Source organism: Dipodomys spectabilis, unplaced genomic scaffold (genome assembly GCF_019054845.1).
Source record: "Dipodomys spectabilis isolate Male_0828 unplaced genomic scaffold, ASM1905484v1 ptg000175l, whole genome shotgun sequence".
NCBI lineage: Eukaryota > Metazoa > Chordata > Mammalia > Rodentia > Heteromyidae > Dipodomys > Dipodomys spectabilis.
The window spans coordinates 18,901,141-18,917,714 of record NW_024870852.1 but is presented as its reverse complement, the minus strand read 5'-3'; the positions used below and the strand labels follow the sequence as shown (position 1 = coordinate 18,917,714).

The 16,574-nt window shown below is 47.3% G+C and overlaps 1 protein-coding gene across 3 annotated transcripts in view; it reads right to left on the bottom strand.

The window, feature by feature from the left end:
- Positions 1–455: 455 nt before the first annotated feature.
- Mybl2 (MYB proto-oncogene like 2) overlaps positions 456–16,574 on the bottom strand; it is a 34,418-nt gene continuing 18,299 nt past the window's right edge. For 2 of the 3 annotated variants that reach the window (XM_042694777.1, XM_042694779.1), the window contains 8 exons: positions 12,149–12,439; positions 10,178–10,591; positions 8,376–8,515; positions 5,522–5,621; positions 3,893–4,009; positions 2,873–2,974; positions 1,409–1,555; positions 456–910 (listed from right to left, as the gene is read on the bottom strand). In XM_042694777.1, the coding sequence (XP_042550711.1) occupies positions 782–910; positions 1,409–1,555; positions 2,873–2,974; positions 3,893–4,009; positions 5,522–5,621; positions 8,376–8,515; positions 10,178–10,591; positions 12,149–12,439 (1,440 nt within the window). In that variant the 3' untranslated portion in view covers positions 456–781. The remainder of the gene's footprint in view (positions 911–1,408; positions 1,556–2,872; positions 2,975–3,892; positions 4,010–5,521; positions 5,622–8,375; positions 8,516–10,177; positions 10,592–12,148; positions 12,440–16,574) is intronic. The other variant, XM_042694778.1, reaches the window with a different exon arrangement.

Sequence of the window (16,574 nt, the reverse complement as noted above, 5' to 3'; positions counted from 1 at the left end):
AAGGGTACAGTCTCCGAAATGCCTGAGGGCACATGTGCCCACATCCCAGGAGACATTCACCAGGAAACTTGGAATGGGGCCCAGAAGAAAAGTAGAGTCCAAACGCCAGGTACTGGTGGCTCACATCTGTAATCCAAGCTACTTAGGAAGCTGAGGTCTGAGGATCGTGGTTCAAAGCCAGAGAGGAAAGTCAGTGAGACTTTTATCTCAAGACAATATACTATTCAGAAAAAGCTGGAAGTTGCACTGTGGCTCAAGTGGTAGAATGCTAGCCTTCAGCACAAAGAGGCTCAGGGACAGAGTCCAGACTGAGTTCAAACCTCAGGACTGGCACAAAAAAAAAAGAAAAAGAAAAAAACAAAAGGTAGAGTCTGGAGCTGCATACACACAAAAAAAGGCAACTTTATTCTTTCAAGAGAATGAACACAACAGGGCTTGAGGGAAGATGTATCCTGGCCACGTCCCCTGTCTCAAGCAGGGTCTGTCATGAGGCTAGGCTTGATCCAAACTTGGGAAATGTTAACAAGGCTCCTATGGCAAGGGGAGGGGGGCAGGCAAGCCCAGGAGTGGGACTGGGTTGTTAGCACCAGAGCTGCCTGTAACTAGAATTGGTGAAAGGTCAGTGTGTGGCATTTCCGCCACCACCTGAGCAGTCTGAGGAGGGGCTGGCAACAGAACACTCCTACAAGGGGTCACCTGAGAGATTCTTAGCTCAGGCCCTTTTCCGCTCCTACCCCTGCCCCTGTAAACATGAGACATGGGCTCTTCCCCTCCGAGCCCCTCAGGACAAGATGAGGGTCCGAGATGTGTGACTGGGCTTCAGGCGGCCCAGGAGCTGCCGGGCCTTCTCCTGCATGAAGAGCTGGTCCTTGGTCCCTCCGCAGGCCACCATCTTCCAGGCACTGGTCATCTGGGGGGAGGCAAGAAGGTGACTATCTAAGAGGGATTGTATGCTCCCAATAAACCCCGGTGGGAGAGAAGAATAGGGGCCACTTCTCTGATACACCCCAGCTGGAAGCCATCTGTGTTCCCTTCTTGAGCCTCAACTGTGAAACAGGAGGCTGGGCCAGGAGATGTACTGTGCCCCCAGGTGGCACCTGTGAGCATGCTGAGATGGGAATGGCCTAGGCCAGCCCTTGCCCTCACCCTTGAGAAAGCACCAAAGCAAACATTCACACAGACACACAAACCAAAGACAATGATTTAGTAACAACTGAGACCCAGCCAGGGAACCAGGGTTGGGGCATCTCTCCAGAGTGAGGTCAGGGAAGGCCTCCCTAGTGGCTTTTGAACTGAGATCATAGGAAAGTTAATCACACAAACACAGTCGCAAGAAGGCAACAGAAAAGCCTGTGCCAAGGCCTGGGGTGAAATGGACAACAAAGCAGAACTCTAAGAAAGTACTCACAGGGGCAGGGATTGGCAAGTGGCTCCGGTTCTTCTGGACTAGTGTCACCTCAGGCTTGGCCTGAAGGAAGCCCTGATTCAGCAGGCTGTTGTCCTCTTTGATACCTGGCAGAGTAAGGCTGGAAGAGCTAGATGGGACATTTGCTGGCTAAAATCAAAATCACAATCAAGTCAGTCAACATTTTAAGAGGGAGAGGAAAGGAGAGAGGGAAAAGGAAAAAAGAGGGAAGTACAGAGAGAAGTACAGAAGGGAGGTAGGGAGGGAACAACAAAACACTTCTCAGTACTACCTCTTGGCTATTGAAGTTTGGGCAGAATGCTAAAGGATTTTAAACAAGATCACTTTATTTCTTAAAGAATTAAGTAAATATTTTTTAAGAGTTGGAGCCCAGCACCTCCTAGTACACACTTAGCAGTGTCCACTCCTTTCACATGTAGTCCAGAGTCAGGGTGCTCCTTAGCTCAGTCCATCCTAGAAGCATCCACATACACGAAAAGGGATGTAGTATGGACCCAAAATCCTGAGGAGTCACAGCTCACACCTGTCCAGCCTCCATTGCTGACACTGGTGACTTTCCTTCTCCCCTTTTGGGGATACTGGAGATTGAATTTAGGGACTCACAGTTGCTAGGGACCAACTCTACCACTCAAGCCATACTGAGTCCTTTTGTTTTTGCCCAGAGCGAGCCTTAGATCAAGACCCTCCTTCTCTCTGGAAGGAAGTAGCTGGAATAATTACAAGCCTATACCATCTTATGCTCAGTGACCTTTTACAGCCAACAAACTTGGATCTAAGATTCTAGGCAGCAAGTGGTGATGTCAGATTCAAATCCAGTTTAGGATCCTCTTCACCACTTTTTTGCTTTCTGATCATTACTTCACATGTTCACCTCAGTGGCAGAGTGTATGTGTAGCCATGTATGACACCTAGATTCCATTTTCAATACTCAAAAAAAAAAGGGGGGGGAACAAGTCAGGTCACTAGACACAGAGGTTTCTATCCAAGGAGCTTGAGGACACAGGTCTTACTTTCAAAATTTGATCATGCAATCCACACCCCTGTTCATGACCCCATCATTCCTCACTTCTCCCTACTGAGCAGCACCAGGACAGCCATGCTCAGCACCTAGAAGCCGCACAGCTCGGAATTTGGTACCCTTACTCTGTGAAGGCAGTGCCCTCCTGCCCACACTGCAAACACTTGTGGATCTGATGGTACCCAACCACCAAGCTATGTCTGGAGGCTCATCACCTGAGTCTCTAAACCATGGTTAGAGCAATACAACTGCCGAAAGAAATACAGCAGAACTGAGGAATGAAACTTGGGGTAGGGACCCAGACTTTCTGAAGAGCAGCTGGAGAACCAGAATCCTCTCTACAACTAGATAGCTCAGGGAGCCATGCTCCCCAGGGCAGAAGATGGCTCAGCAGTCCTGGGGCAGGGTGGTCACAGTTGGCCCCTTACCATGGACAGTGTCTTGGGCAGTGTGGACATCAGCTTCCCATCTTCATCCATAATGTCAAGAGCTAGAGACTTCCGGACTTTCTTGATGGGGCTCCGCCGTACCTGGGAGTTGAGGAAGAAGGAGGCTGTTTACAGGGCACTGGGGATTCCTGTGGTCAGTGTCCAATGATCATGCTTGCAGATGATCTCAGAACCAGGCCCTGCAGCAGTGGAAACTTAACAGCCTAGCTCGAGACTGTTCTTGGGTCAGGGGGACTCAGGGTACTTCAGCTCCCTTAAACTCTGCTATTGACAGACTCCTGCTCTGTCCAACTGCAGCAGCAAGCAGGACCCAACACAAATGTCCACTCACCAAGAAAACCGCTCTTCACCCCTGAAAAGCCTCTATCACAAACATACCCCTTGAGATGCCTGCAGATAATCATCCTAGTGACATCTGTAACACTCAGGGAGCCAATGAGGAGCCCACCCAGACTGGGAGAGATAAAGCAAACTCTGAAGTCTGGCATCTGTGCCAGTCCCTTCCTGCCCCTCTAATCCCAATGTCCTTATCAACTTTACCTCAGGTGAATGAGTTTTCCCACCTAAGTCCATTCCCACAGTCTAAGCATCCAGCCTGCACCCACTCACATGGCTAGCTCTTCCTCCAGGTAAAGAAAGCCCTTTCACCAACTTTCATCCCATGTGACTCAGATGGTCAAAGATGTCTATCATATATGTCTGTCTCTACCTGCTTAACTCTAAGAGGGACTGTCTGGGTCCTAATCATGGTTGCACTGGCTATACCCAGCCTAGGGGCCACTCTAAAGGCCTAATCACAATGCTGGATACCTAAGTGAACTATCCAAGGGGGAAGAAGAGAGGTCTAGGTAAGACACCAGGGCCTGACTGTCAGTTTTGTCAATAAGGCACCTCACTTTTATCTCCTTTCCCCAGGCCATGCCTCTCCCCATGGCTCCAATGTCTCCCCTCTGAACTGACCTGACTAGCAATAGGGGCTCCCCAGCTCTGCAGTCTTACCCCGGGCTTCTTCTTCTGCTTCTCAGGTCTCACAACATTGTCTTCCAGGATGAGTTCCATGCCAGCCTCAGAGCGCAGCACCTCCTTCAAGTCCTCCTCCAGGTGTGGGGTCTGGGGCTATGGGCAGTGCATGTGAAGCTGGGTAGGTGTAGGACTCAGGGCAGACTAGTCACTGTTGGGCAATACTGGGCAAGCCAGGGGGAAGGCATGTGCCAGTTGCTGACCTCTAGTGCATCATTCACAAAATTAACTGTCCAGCTCTGGACAAGTAGACTTGATCACAAGGATCTGCCTGGTCAGCAGACCCCTACACACAGTAACCCCACACAGCTCTATGCAATAACTGTTGGTTTTGCAGAGTAGAAATTCAGGCTCAGAAACCAAGAGCCTACCCAAGGCCACAGCTGTCCTGGCAATCTAAATTCTCAAGCCCTCTGTGCCCTGAAATTCCATCTATGTATGGGAGTGGGGTGAGAGAGGGGCTATGGCAAAAGAAATACTTGAGCCCAGTAGTTTAAGATTCTATCTCAAAAAAGGGTAGCTGAAATCCAAGCACTTGGGACGCTGAGGCCAAAGGATCCTAAGTTCAAGGCCAGCTTGGGCTACATAGCAAGTTCAAGGACATGAGACTTCAGAGGAAGTTTCAAACAATAAATAAATAAAAACAAAAAACTTGGAGCTGCTGAAAGCTCAGGCTCCCTCAGTTCCACCTAACAGGGACACGCAGGGGTTCACTTGCCCTGACGAGATCTGGGAATTCCAAGTTACCTCTGTAGCCACAGAAAGCGGAGAGCAGGGGAGGTAGGAGGCTCCTGAGTGAAATATTTAGGGCAAAGTGACATCTCAAGTGTCATCCAAAAAGGCTGTGTAACTTTACATTCAGTTGCCCAAGTTTGGATAGCATGAAGGCCTCTGTTCTGACAAGAAAGAGCCGCCTGCACTAACTAGTTTTTGGTCACCCACAGCAGTCCCTAAAACCCTTCTGAACTGAGTCCACTCCTGTGGTACCAGAAACCCAGTCCACCCCTCTACTGCACACAGCAGAGATAGGAGGCACCACGGAGGCTTGTGCAGTCAACTGAAACTCGCTCTGCAGCCCTGCTGTTCTCCTCTTCCACCTACACCCCAGTTCTGCCTGTGTCAGAGACAACAGGCAAGCACAGTCATCCCATCATCTAGGAGGAAGTGTGTTGCCAGAGCAAGATGCCCCAGGGTGTCCTCACCGGGCACTGCAGACCCCAAGTGGCTTCCCTGCGTTCTCTAAGAGTTTGGAGTTGGTCAAAAGGCTCTGGTGTGAGGAGCCACCAAAGGACTGAGACAGCCAGCAGCCCTTTCCCAGCACCCTCCATTTCCCTCTCAGCTGAGTATTGTGTCATGTGTTTAATGTCTGCTTCCAACATCCTACATGCTGCTGCTCCAGAATACCACTGTTTCCACCACCAGCCAGTGCCTGCCTGTCACACTTAAATGTCAATTAGGTGGTAGCAAGTACCAGTCTTGAGGTGCCCACTTATTAAAATGAGATGTCTGCATGTTCTCCTGAGAGAGAAATCCAGAGGAAAGGCTCTGAAAAACACCAATGTGGGATGAGCCTGCTACAGCGACCTACATAGTGACTGAGTCACATACCAGAGGTTTCAGTGGTCCGTACTTCTCCAGGGCATTCTTGAACGGGGTTGGCGTGTGGGGAGTGTTGTCCATGGAGTACTTCTGATCTGGGGTTACAAACCTGCCAGGCACCGAAGGAAGTGGCTCACCAACAGGAGAGGGCAGACTCCCCGCTTTCCTTTCCCAACTCCAGGCCCAGTGTTAGAAAGCATCACACATGAGAACTCTTCCCATTGCACTAATGAAACAGCCCACAACTCTGCCTTGTTCCCAGATACAGATCATGGGCACAGAAAGGGCCATCCTCAGTAACAGAAAGGACAAGAAAGGGTTTAAGAGGAGCCCACCCATCCATGGTGAAAGAGAATGCTGCTCAGTCATGGTCAGACTCAACAAGACATCTTCCAGAAGCAAAGACATCTTCCAGAAGCCAGTATGGGGCAGGGGAGATCCAGGAAGATCTCCCAAGTAAGTCTCCTCAAATCACCCCAGTATAGGCAGAAAGGCAGAAGGAATGTTTAGCGATGTGAAACATGGAAGCAGCATGGCTCAAAAGCAGAACCAGAGCCTCTTCTAAAGCAGATATAAACCTTCACCAGCATTTAGCCTGCACTGGAAAAGCTGACTCAGAAGCAGGAAGAGGCAGGAACAGTGTACCAGAGCATTAGGATTTAGGGTTATGGCAAACCCTAGCTCTACTAACCGAGGTCAGATCCCTAAGCATGACCCCTGTAAGGGTCTAATTGGGCATGGTCACCTAGAAATGCTTCTCAGCTGACTTTCAAGGCATCACTAGAACAGTGAAGGGACAAAGCACTAGAAAGGGTCACTGGGAGTGGAGACAAAGTCCCAGATACCTAGCAGTCCAGATATCTCCGTGGGGAGATAAAAAAGGTGGAACAAATGCAGACTATTTTACTTCTTGGCGACCAAGTAGTAATCCACAGATTATAATCTCCCAATCCTTGTTATCTCCCATAGGGATCCTCCCTCCCCTTGGGCAGAAACAGCAAAGAAAAACACAAGTAAATGTAAACACCTCAGTTCAGACTACACACAGTTCAAAGGGAGAATATGAACCTCCATTAAGCATCTGGGGGTAGGGGATGGGGACAAGAGGAAACTCCAGAGCCTTTTATCTATAACATCACAAAATCAGGAAGAGGCTGGCTGTGGCTCAATGGTACAGCACTTGCCTAGTGTGTATGAGGTCCAAGGCTCCATATCCTGCACTGAAAACAAACCTCAGGAACATGTCATGAAAAGGAACACGGAAGATTTCTTGGAAAAGGAAAATACAATCCTGGAAGACAGAGGGCTAGAGAGGCATTGGCAGAAAGGAAAAAAAAAAAAAAAATCCCATGATTTTTTTTGCAGAGGTCAAAAAAAGGACTTAAAATGGGTAAACTGGAATATGAAGATGGAGAAAGGAGTTAAAAAGTTAATAGAAATACCATACCTGCAATAGCTTGACAAATGTGAAAAAATAACTAAAAGGGAAAAAAAAATCTACAAGGATCCAGACAGACAAAAAAATGAAAAAAAAAAACCCTCTTGTTAAGAAAGCTGCTGGATAGATAAGGGAATTGTACACAACATAAATGCTTCTGAGAAAACAAAGCCTTGACTACTGTTTGAATCACAACTATTTTCCCTCCAGATTTCTGTATCTAGCTCTAGTTGTTAAGAAACCGTGGGACAAGACCAGACCACAGAAAGCGAAGTCTCACCTGAATGCTGAGAAGAACTCAGGAAAACTGACCAACCCAGAAAATAAATCTATTTTCGCCTGCTCTTCTGAAGCAGCGGGAACTTTGGAGCTCTGTGATATTACTGAAGCTCCTCTCATCCACTATGTCCTTCTGTGCTCTTCACTCCATTCATTCCAAACAGCGTCCTAGCTGATGCCAGAATTATATTTTTTGCTGGTCCTGGGGCTTGAACTCAGGGCCTGGGCTCTGTCTTTGAGCTTCTTTTGCTTAAGGCTAGCACTCTTACCACTTGAGCCACAGCTCCACTTCAGGCTTTTTCTGTGATTAATTGGAGATAAGAGTCTCAAGGACTTTCTTGTCCAGGCTGGTTCGAACCAGATCTCAGCCTCCTGAGTAGCTAGGATTATAGGAATGAGCCACTGGAGCCTAACTATTTTTGTTTCCTTTTTTAAATTTATTTTTATTTTTTTTAAACATTTTATTGTCTTTAATTAGTTATACAAAGGAGTTGCCATTTTACAAAGCAGTAGATGAATACATAAAATGCACCTTTATCAATGGCTCCTCTTTCATTCTCACCTATCCCTCCCAATCCACCACTTCCTTCACTTTTCTTAATTTTGTATATATACATTAATTCTTCATTGCAGGGGGCTAAATAAATTCCCGAACACAGATCATACTCATGGAGTAACAGCAATGCTTCTCTTGCGGCAAAACCAGTAGAGGAGCAGTGAAGCAACTATCTGAAATTCAGTCTCATACCCAAACAAGGATGCAAACATATTACTGAAACCTTTCAAAAAGCAGGCTGCCAGCAGGCCACAGGAGAATCTGTGTGCTCTAACTCCCAAGGCAGGATCAAAACCCAAGGGCCAATAGGCCAGAACTACCTTCCGGCTCAAAATGAATGGACTGGCACTAAGCATTTATAAAAAGGGGGAAGATTATGGGGTTTTGTTGTGTGACAATCTGTACTCTGTTCCTAAGATTATAAATCTATTAACTTAAAAACTGAAAACAAAGAAGGTAATGTAGTAGAATACTGACAGAAATGAAGAGTTGTGGTGGATAGCAAGGAGAATGTGCTCCTGAACCCGTCATCAGTTGTTTTCCCCAGAACTCTTCCCCACTGGGGCTAGAGCAGGGGTCACTGCACTTACGCAGCATGCTTCTGGTGCAGAGGCGTCTTGTCCCGGTGCAGGGGCGTGGTGACCACCACCTTCTGGCTGCACACTGGAGTGGACGTTAGCGAGGGGCTCTCCAGTTCTAAGGTGTCCTGTTTGTTCCAGAAGTTCAGAAACTGCCAGACAAAGAGGCAACATGAGACAAAGAAGCCTACGTAAGGGTAGAAGAGACCCTTAAGTGTCCCTCTCAATACATTTGTTCTGTGAGGCTGAGGTCTCTCCTGATGTGTGGGGTACGAACAAACAGCTAGAGAGATGGACAGGAGCCCACCAAAGTAGGGTTGTCAATTCTAGCACTTAGCTTTTGCCTCAGGGTGGTTAAAACAAAAAAACAAAAACAAAAAACTGAGACAGCTCTTGATCAAATGAAATAAAAGCACCTTTTAACTGACCTATGGAAACGTAAGACACAGTGCTCGGAAGGAAGGCGAGGTACCCAAGGGTTCAGGCTTACTGCCTCAGGCCTATCACCCAAGGCAGGCCTCTGAGATGGGTCAGCCACCCCCACCCGCCATTCAGAACCAAAGAGAGCAGCTGAGAGCTGAGTTCCTTCTTTAACCAGCAGCCCAGAACCTGCAATGCCCTTCTCAGTTTCAGGCACTGAAGTACTAACTCCCATCAATCTCAGGGTGGAGGTGTGGAAAAATTTAAGAGGTAGACATTTGGAAATGAAATCATTAGGGTGGGCCCAAACTCCATTAACTAAAGTCCTTATGAGATTATACCAGGAAGTACTTACAAAAGGTAAGAGATTAGGACAAAGTTACTTAAAGAATGACCAAGTGAAGCCTCAGGAAAGAGGCTTCTGTGGAACTCCAGGCTACTAACACCTTGATCTCAGGGCTTCTAATCTCTAGAGCTGTGAGAATACATTCCTGTTGCCCAAGTCACCTAGACCTTGGTACCGGTGTGGTGGCCCTAGCAAACTGACAGTCTTCTCAGATATCCCACGAGCTATCTCAATCATTCCACGCAGATACCTTCATCTTCAACATGCCAGCTTGAGGCTTGTTTTCTGCCCTAGCCAGGAGAAACACAGGAAAAACAAACCCAACAAGAACCAAAGCCTCCACGTGGACACGGGAGCAGCAGGACCAGGCTGCAGCAATCTTCACACAGACTCAGGGCAGTACGTGACCCTAAATTATCCATATCTCAAAGATGTGCCCCACCCCCATCCACTCTGCCAAACTTCACTCCCCTACTCAGTATTCCTAATTCCCCTATCTTTGCCCAAGGCAAAAGAGAGCCTGCTCCATGTAGCTCTCCAGGAAGACTGAGCTCCTCCTGGGGCCTGCCTAGCTCTTACACATGTACTACAGAGCTCCAGCGTTGGACCCAGAGCCCAGGATGCTATGGATGATGCAGGGCCTGCTTTCCCCATAGCTTTCTGCACTCCATTCTGGCCAGTTATCAGAAGCCTTCTCCCAGCACTGGCCACTGCTTCAAGGGCAGGCAAGCCTGTCCCAACTCCATCTTTAAACAAGTGGTTGTGGAAAGAGTTCTCTCAGAAAAATGTAGCCAAGCCTTCTGCCCCCTTCACTGTCCAGGGACCATTTGCTCAGTGCAAGTTGCCTTTTTCTCCCCTACTTGAGTCCCAGCTAGTAGCATGCACAGCATCATAACCCTCTCCCCTCACACCATCTATCACACTTATCTGAGCCTTCTTACTCTGCTGTCACAGTGTAAGTTAAAGGAGGCAGGAACAGGCCCATAGCGTATGTGCTGGGCACTAGGTGTCTAAATAGAACCCAATGAACAGTGGGAGGCTCACATACCTGGGAGGGTGAGAAGGGCAGGGTTTTGACAGGTGTGCTCTTGGGGGTGATACTGTTACAGGAGTCCAGGAAGGACAGGCTGGCACTGTTCTCTGTGACCGGAGACAGGGCCACACGTCGCTTCTTCTGCCGCTTGAGCACTGAGGGTGGTGTGCCGATGCCCAAGCCCCCAACCTCAGTGTTGGGGGAGATGGGGATCAGCTCACCACGACTGCTACGGCTTAAGTCAGAGATGGTGTGGCCATCGAGGCGGTACTCAGTCACACTGGGCCCTGGTGTGGTGGGCTGCCGAACCGGCAGTACCTGCTGCTGCTGTGACGTTTCGGGCTGCTCCAGGCTGCTGTTAATGCTGCCCTCTGCAGAGGGCTCTTCAGGAAGGTCAAATTTACTCAAATCACACCAAGCATCAGGGTCCTACCCAGAGAAGGAAGTTAGAAATATTCAAAGTTCAGGCTCAAACACTGAAGGAAACATACGAGTGTCAAACATGGTCCCCCCACCCAGGGTAAATCACTTAGGAACTCCCTCAGTTTTTGGGCCTACCCACCCACCTATGCTTCTAATAGGTCAAGATACAGCACAGAGGAAGAAATGGTGCTTGCCCATGTGGTGCCTCCTCCAGAGGACACTTTATAAGCTGTTTCTCATTCTAATACCAGTCTTGCTTGGGCAGTATGGCTTTTCCGGCTTCCTTTTTTTTTTTGGTCATGGGGCTTGAACTCTAAGCCTAGGTGCTGTCCCTGAGCGCTTCAGCTCAAGGCTAGCACTCTACCAATTGAGCCACAGTGTCACTTCCGGCTTTTTCTGTTTATATGGTACTAAGGAATCGAACCCAGGGCCTCATGCATGAGAGGAAAGCACTCTACCGCTGAGCCACCTTCCCTGCCCTTTTCCAGCTTCTTAACCACGGAACCTCCACTGAGCTTCTAAGAACAAACCTGAGAGTCATTCAACTTTATGCAGAAAATCACAGTGCAAGCCCAAAGGCTGCTGAAAACAGAGATCCACTTTGGTCTTGGAAGTGTGGCCATGAGTGGATTCTACTGGTGACACTGGTCCTCAGGACTTGCCAGACCCTGGAGCAGGGCACTGTTAAGGCCTGCCCAGAGCTGGCCACAGCTCACATCTTGTAAAGATTGCCTAGAGCAGGGACTGGGAAGGTGGCTCAGTGGTAGAGTGCTTGCCTTGCATGCATGAGGCCCTGGATTCAATTCCTCAGCACCACATAAGCAGAAAAAAGCCAGAAGTAACACTGTGGCTTAAGTGGTAGAGTGCTAGCCTTGAGCTGAAAAGCTGAAAGACAGCACCTAGGCCCAGAGTTCAGGCCTCATAACCGACAAAAAAAAAAAAGATTGCCTAGAGCAGATGCCATGGGGGAGAAAGCAAGTTTCTGCTAATGAAGCAACCACCTTCAGTGGTAGGGATGGAAGGTAATTATGAAAAGAGTCTGAGCTCTGGGCCAGACAGGGAGGTCTGACTCCAAGCTAGTGCAGCAAGGAGCTGGATGTCATTTACACTAAGGGGGTAGCTCCATGGAGTGCCCATGACAAAGGGGCACAATCTACCCTGTGTGCAATGGTCAGTACACAGGCTACTCACCCTAAGTAGCAAAACACTTGTCACTGTAGAACCAGTCACAACCGGTCACTTCCTGGGTCCCTCTCCAGGGAAATCTAACCATGTGGCATCACATACTGCAGTGTTATTACAGCTTGTCACCCTTGACAACAGTGCAGTGCCCTCATATGCCAGGCTGTCCACCTCATCCTGTGCTGTACTCATGGATCAGAACTGTTCTGCACACCCCTGCTGCTCACACTGGGGACTTCTGAGGGCCAACAGCATGCAGTGGGCCCTGCTCAGGACCAGGTAACACACTGGTCAGTAAACAGAAGTGGATGACAAGTACTCCATGTTGGGGAGGGAACAAAGGCTTCGGGTGCCCATTATGAAGTGCTGTAACCAACGTACCGACTCGATCAAGTCCAGGGCTTCAGAGAGACTAGAACCCACAGCAGGGATGAGAAGGTTTGCTGCCTCTACCACCCACTTGTAGGGCAGGCTTGTTTCTGTGGAGGAATCTTCCTGGTCTTCAGACTTGGGGAACGTTTCCAAGGGTTCCGGTGTGTTTGCTCCATCCAGCTCTGCAGGAACAGGCTCCTGCTTCAAACTAGGGGCAGTGGTGGCAGCCTCCTCCTCGCTGACCTCCTCTTCCTTGATCTCAATGGGCTCTGAGGGCCAGCTGGTCACAAGACTTCCCTGCTAACACACAAGGACACTGTGTGTACATTTTTGCTGAATTACAGGCTAGGCAATCATTTCCAGGTAAAAAACATACCTTAATCATTGTTAAAAGTAAGGACACTCAGACAAACCCAAACTGAGAGGTGATTCTATAAAATCATCACGACCTACCCTACAAAAAATGTAACTTTCAAGAGATAAAATAACACAATAGGTAGATGCTTAATATATGATTCAAGTGGTAGAGTGCTGGTGGACAAGAAAGCTGAGCAACAGTTCCTGACCCTGATCTCAACCTCTGATCTTTTCCTCCCTCCTTCCTTTGCTCCCTCCACCCCACATCTATATCCATACCTATACCCACACAGGGTACCAGCATGGAAAGGGCAATGGATTTCAGCAGCTTTCAAATAGGGGAGGTTGGGGCTGGGAAGGTGGCTCAGTGATAGAGTGCTTGCCTTGCATGCATGAGGCCCTGGGTTCGATTTCTTGGCACCACATAAGCAGAAAAAAAAAAGCCCGAAGTGGCGCTGTGGCTCAAGTGGTAGAGCACTAGCCTTGAGCTGAAGAGCTGAGGGACAGCGCCCAGGCCCAGAGTTTAGGCCCACAACCGGACCCAAAAACAAAACAAAACAATCAAATAGGGGAGCTTGATTCTTGATAGATCATGAGGAAAAATGGAGCATGAAACAAGATGATCTGTTTCTAAGAATCACTGTTCAAGTCCCTGAATTGGACATAGCTGTACCATAGCGATATAGGTATATAAACTAAATGCCCTTATTCTTAGGAAATCCATGCTAAAAGAATTCAACAAGTAAAAATGTAGTAATAGAATCTCTAATGGTTTAAGACATAAAAAAAAAAAAACCTCTGAGCTAATGTTAAAAACTAGAAAGTCAGCCAGGTGTTGATTTCACCATGCTTTGAATATTTCATTTGTCCACACAGCATGACTCAACCACTCCACATCCATAAAATTAACCACACAACATGCTAATCTGAGAAGAATCTGACATTCATTGCAGAACTGATGGAAATGGTAACAAGTGACAATAGGAAAATGGTTAAAGAAGATACAAGTTCAAAAAAGGAGGAAAGATCTGAGAGGCAGAAAAAAGGGACTATAACATATAACCCATTTCAAATTAAGAACCTTAGCAATAAATTTTGGCAAATACATCCTGTTGTTTTCTTTGTTTTAAAACTATACCCAAGGGCTGGGAAGGTGGCTCAGTGGTAGAGCGCTTGCCTTGCATGCCTGAGGCCCTGGGTTCAATTCTTCAGCACCACATAAGCAAAAAGAAAAAAGCTGGAAGTGGCGCTGTGGCTCAAGTGGTAGAGTGCTAGCCTTGAGCTGAAGAGCTGAGGGACAGCACCCAACCCAGAGTTCAGGCCCCACGACCAGACCCAACCCCCCCCCCCCCAAAAAAAACCCAAATGATAACCAATGCTAGACACTATGTTGAAAAACTATACAACTTGTGTGTGTGTGTGTGTGGGGGGGGGGGGGGGGGGGGGAGGACCAAAAGGAAAAACTGAGAGAAAATGAAGGAAGGAGTGACACTATCCAAAAAGAGATGTACTCATTACCTGAGTACCTGAGTTATGTAACTGTAATCTCTTTATAGTAACAATTAAAAAATTCATTATCTTGTGTGTGCTGGTACTAGAGCTTGAACTTAGGACCTGGGTACTGTCCCTGAGTTTTTTTGCTCAAGGCTAGGGCTCTGCCATTTGAGGCTCCACTTCCAGCTTTTTTTGGGGGGAGGGATAGGGGGAAAGGGGGGGTTAATTGGTGATAAGGGTCTCACAGACATTCCTGCCTAGGCTGGCTTCAAACCTCAATCGTCAGATCTAAGCCTCTTTTTTTTTTTTTTGGTCAGTCATGGGCCTTGAATTCTGGGCCTGGGCGCTGTCCCTGTGCTCTTCAGCTCAAGGCAAGTGCTCTACCACTTAAGCCACAGTGCCAGTTCTGGTTTTCTAGTGGCTTATTGGTGATAAGAGTCTCACAGACTTTTCGGCCCAGAGTGACTTTGAACCGTGATCCTCAGATCTCAGCCTCCTGAGTAGCTAGGATTACAGGCGTGAATTATCAGAGCTGGGCTCTCAGCCTCTTGAATAGCTAGGAGTACAGGTGTGAGCCACCAGTGGCTTTTGAAGCCCAGGAAAATTCACCAGTGTGTGGGGAAAATTGGGCGTGGTTGTAGTCCTATACCAGGCAATGGGCCAAAATGTATCTATTCTTTCTTTTAAATTCTCTGTCCAAGTTTAGAAATTTCTTGAAATAGAGCAAAACAGTAGTGATAAAAGCCACAAAAATAACCAAGTTTGATTTCAAATAATAAATGAGAAATAACCTTTATACTCATCAGTAAGGAATCTGCTAAATGAAAAATAAATAACTGAAATAACTGGAGATGAATGGGTGGGTAAGACTGAAAACACATGGTGGACTAAAGGCCTTATGAATGCCCAGTGCCCTTGTGTGGGGTTCAGCCTCAGTCCAATAAGGCAGTACACTGCAGACAGTACAATGGCTGGGGACAAAGGCCAAGTCAATAGCCAACTCTGAGCAAAGTGGGTTTTCAGATGCTAAGGAATATCTGTGAATTCCACCCTGTGCTGAAAGACTGCAGTGTGCTGATCCACTCTGCTTTGTAGAAAGGGTATTTTTTTCCCCTCTCCAGAAGTCTCAGGGTGAAAGCACACAGCAGGAGGATAAGACTTAAGGAAGGCAACATTATACTTTCATCTTGAAGGGTCGCCTCCATTTCATTTTGCCCAAAGGCACATTTACATTAGAGAATTGTGAAACTCCCTCAAGATGGGAAATTAAGAAATAGGCAAAAGCACTATGCTGTCCTCCAGTAGGGCATGGAGAAGTAGTACAAAGAACTCACTCTAATCAGTGAAAAGGAAATTAAAAAAAAAAAATCTGTAATCCCATTTGGAGCAGGAGGTTAAGGCTAGCCTGAGAAATTCTAGTAAGACCTTGTCCCAAATGACCACCACCACCACAACCACTACTACTAAAAACTAAATAGCTCTTGCTGGGCTTGGCAGCACTGGTGACTCATGCCTGTAATCCTAGTGTGAAAAAATAGTCTTTTCTATCAAAGTAGTTTGTTACTTTTATGCTAATCTTGTAAGAATTGTTTTTCTGAAAAGTTCCTGCTTTGACCGGTTGGCTTGGTCCTTGGTTAATTGCACTTGTTACATCACATCCTTTTCCTGCTACAGTTTAATTAAGACATCTTGTTAGATGCTCCTTGAATTTTAGTTAAATCCTATTAATTACACCATATCCTTTTGCAGACTGTGAATCTGAGTTTAGCCAATTGCCAGCAGAGGGGCAGGGCCTGCTAGGTTAGGGATAAAAAAGAATTTTGGTTGATGGCACACCCCACCCTTCTACAAAAGTAAATTTTGCCTTGCTGAGTTTCTTTTGAGTTGGTGTCCTTATTACATTAGTATGTGACAAACAAAAGTAAATTTTGCCTTGCTGAGTTTCTTTTGAGTTGGTGTCCTTATTACATTAGTATGTGACAATACCCATTATCCCAAGCCATTTCTAACAATAGCTACTCAAGAAACAGATTTAAGGATCATGGTTTGATGAAGCCAGCCTGGGAAGAAAAGTTCATGAGACTTTCATCTCCAATAAATACCGAAAAGCCAGAAGTAGAGCTGTGGCTCAAGTAATAAAGCACTAGCCTTCAGCAAAAAAAGCTCAAGAGAATAGCACCCAGGGCTGAGGTTAATTCCTAGACTGGGGGGGGAAGGGGGGCACGGGGGGCCGGAAACACCTGGAAAACTAAGCTGTTCTAAATTACTAAAGAGGGCTGGGAAGATAGCTCAGTGGTAGAGCACTTGCCTTGCATGCCAGAGGCCCTGGGTTCAATTCCTCAGCACCACATAAGCAAAAAGAAAAAAGCCTGAAGTGGCGCTGTGGCTCAAGTGGTAGAGCGCTAGCCTTGAGCTGAAGAGCTGAGGGACAGTGTCCAGGCCCAGAGTTCAGGCCCCACGACCGGACCCAAAAAAAAAAAAAAAAAAAATTTACTAAAGACTGGAAAATATATACAGAGTAGGGTGTTGTGCTGCCACAAAGAACAAAATTGTATATTTGCAGGAAAACGAATAGAACTGGTGG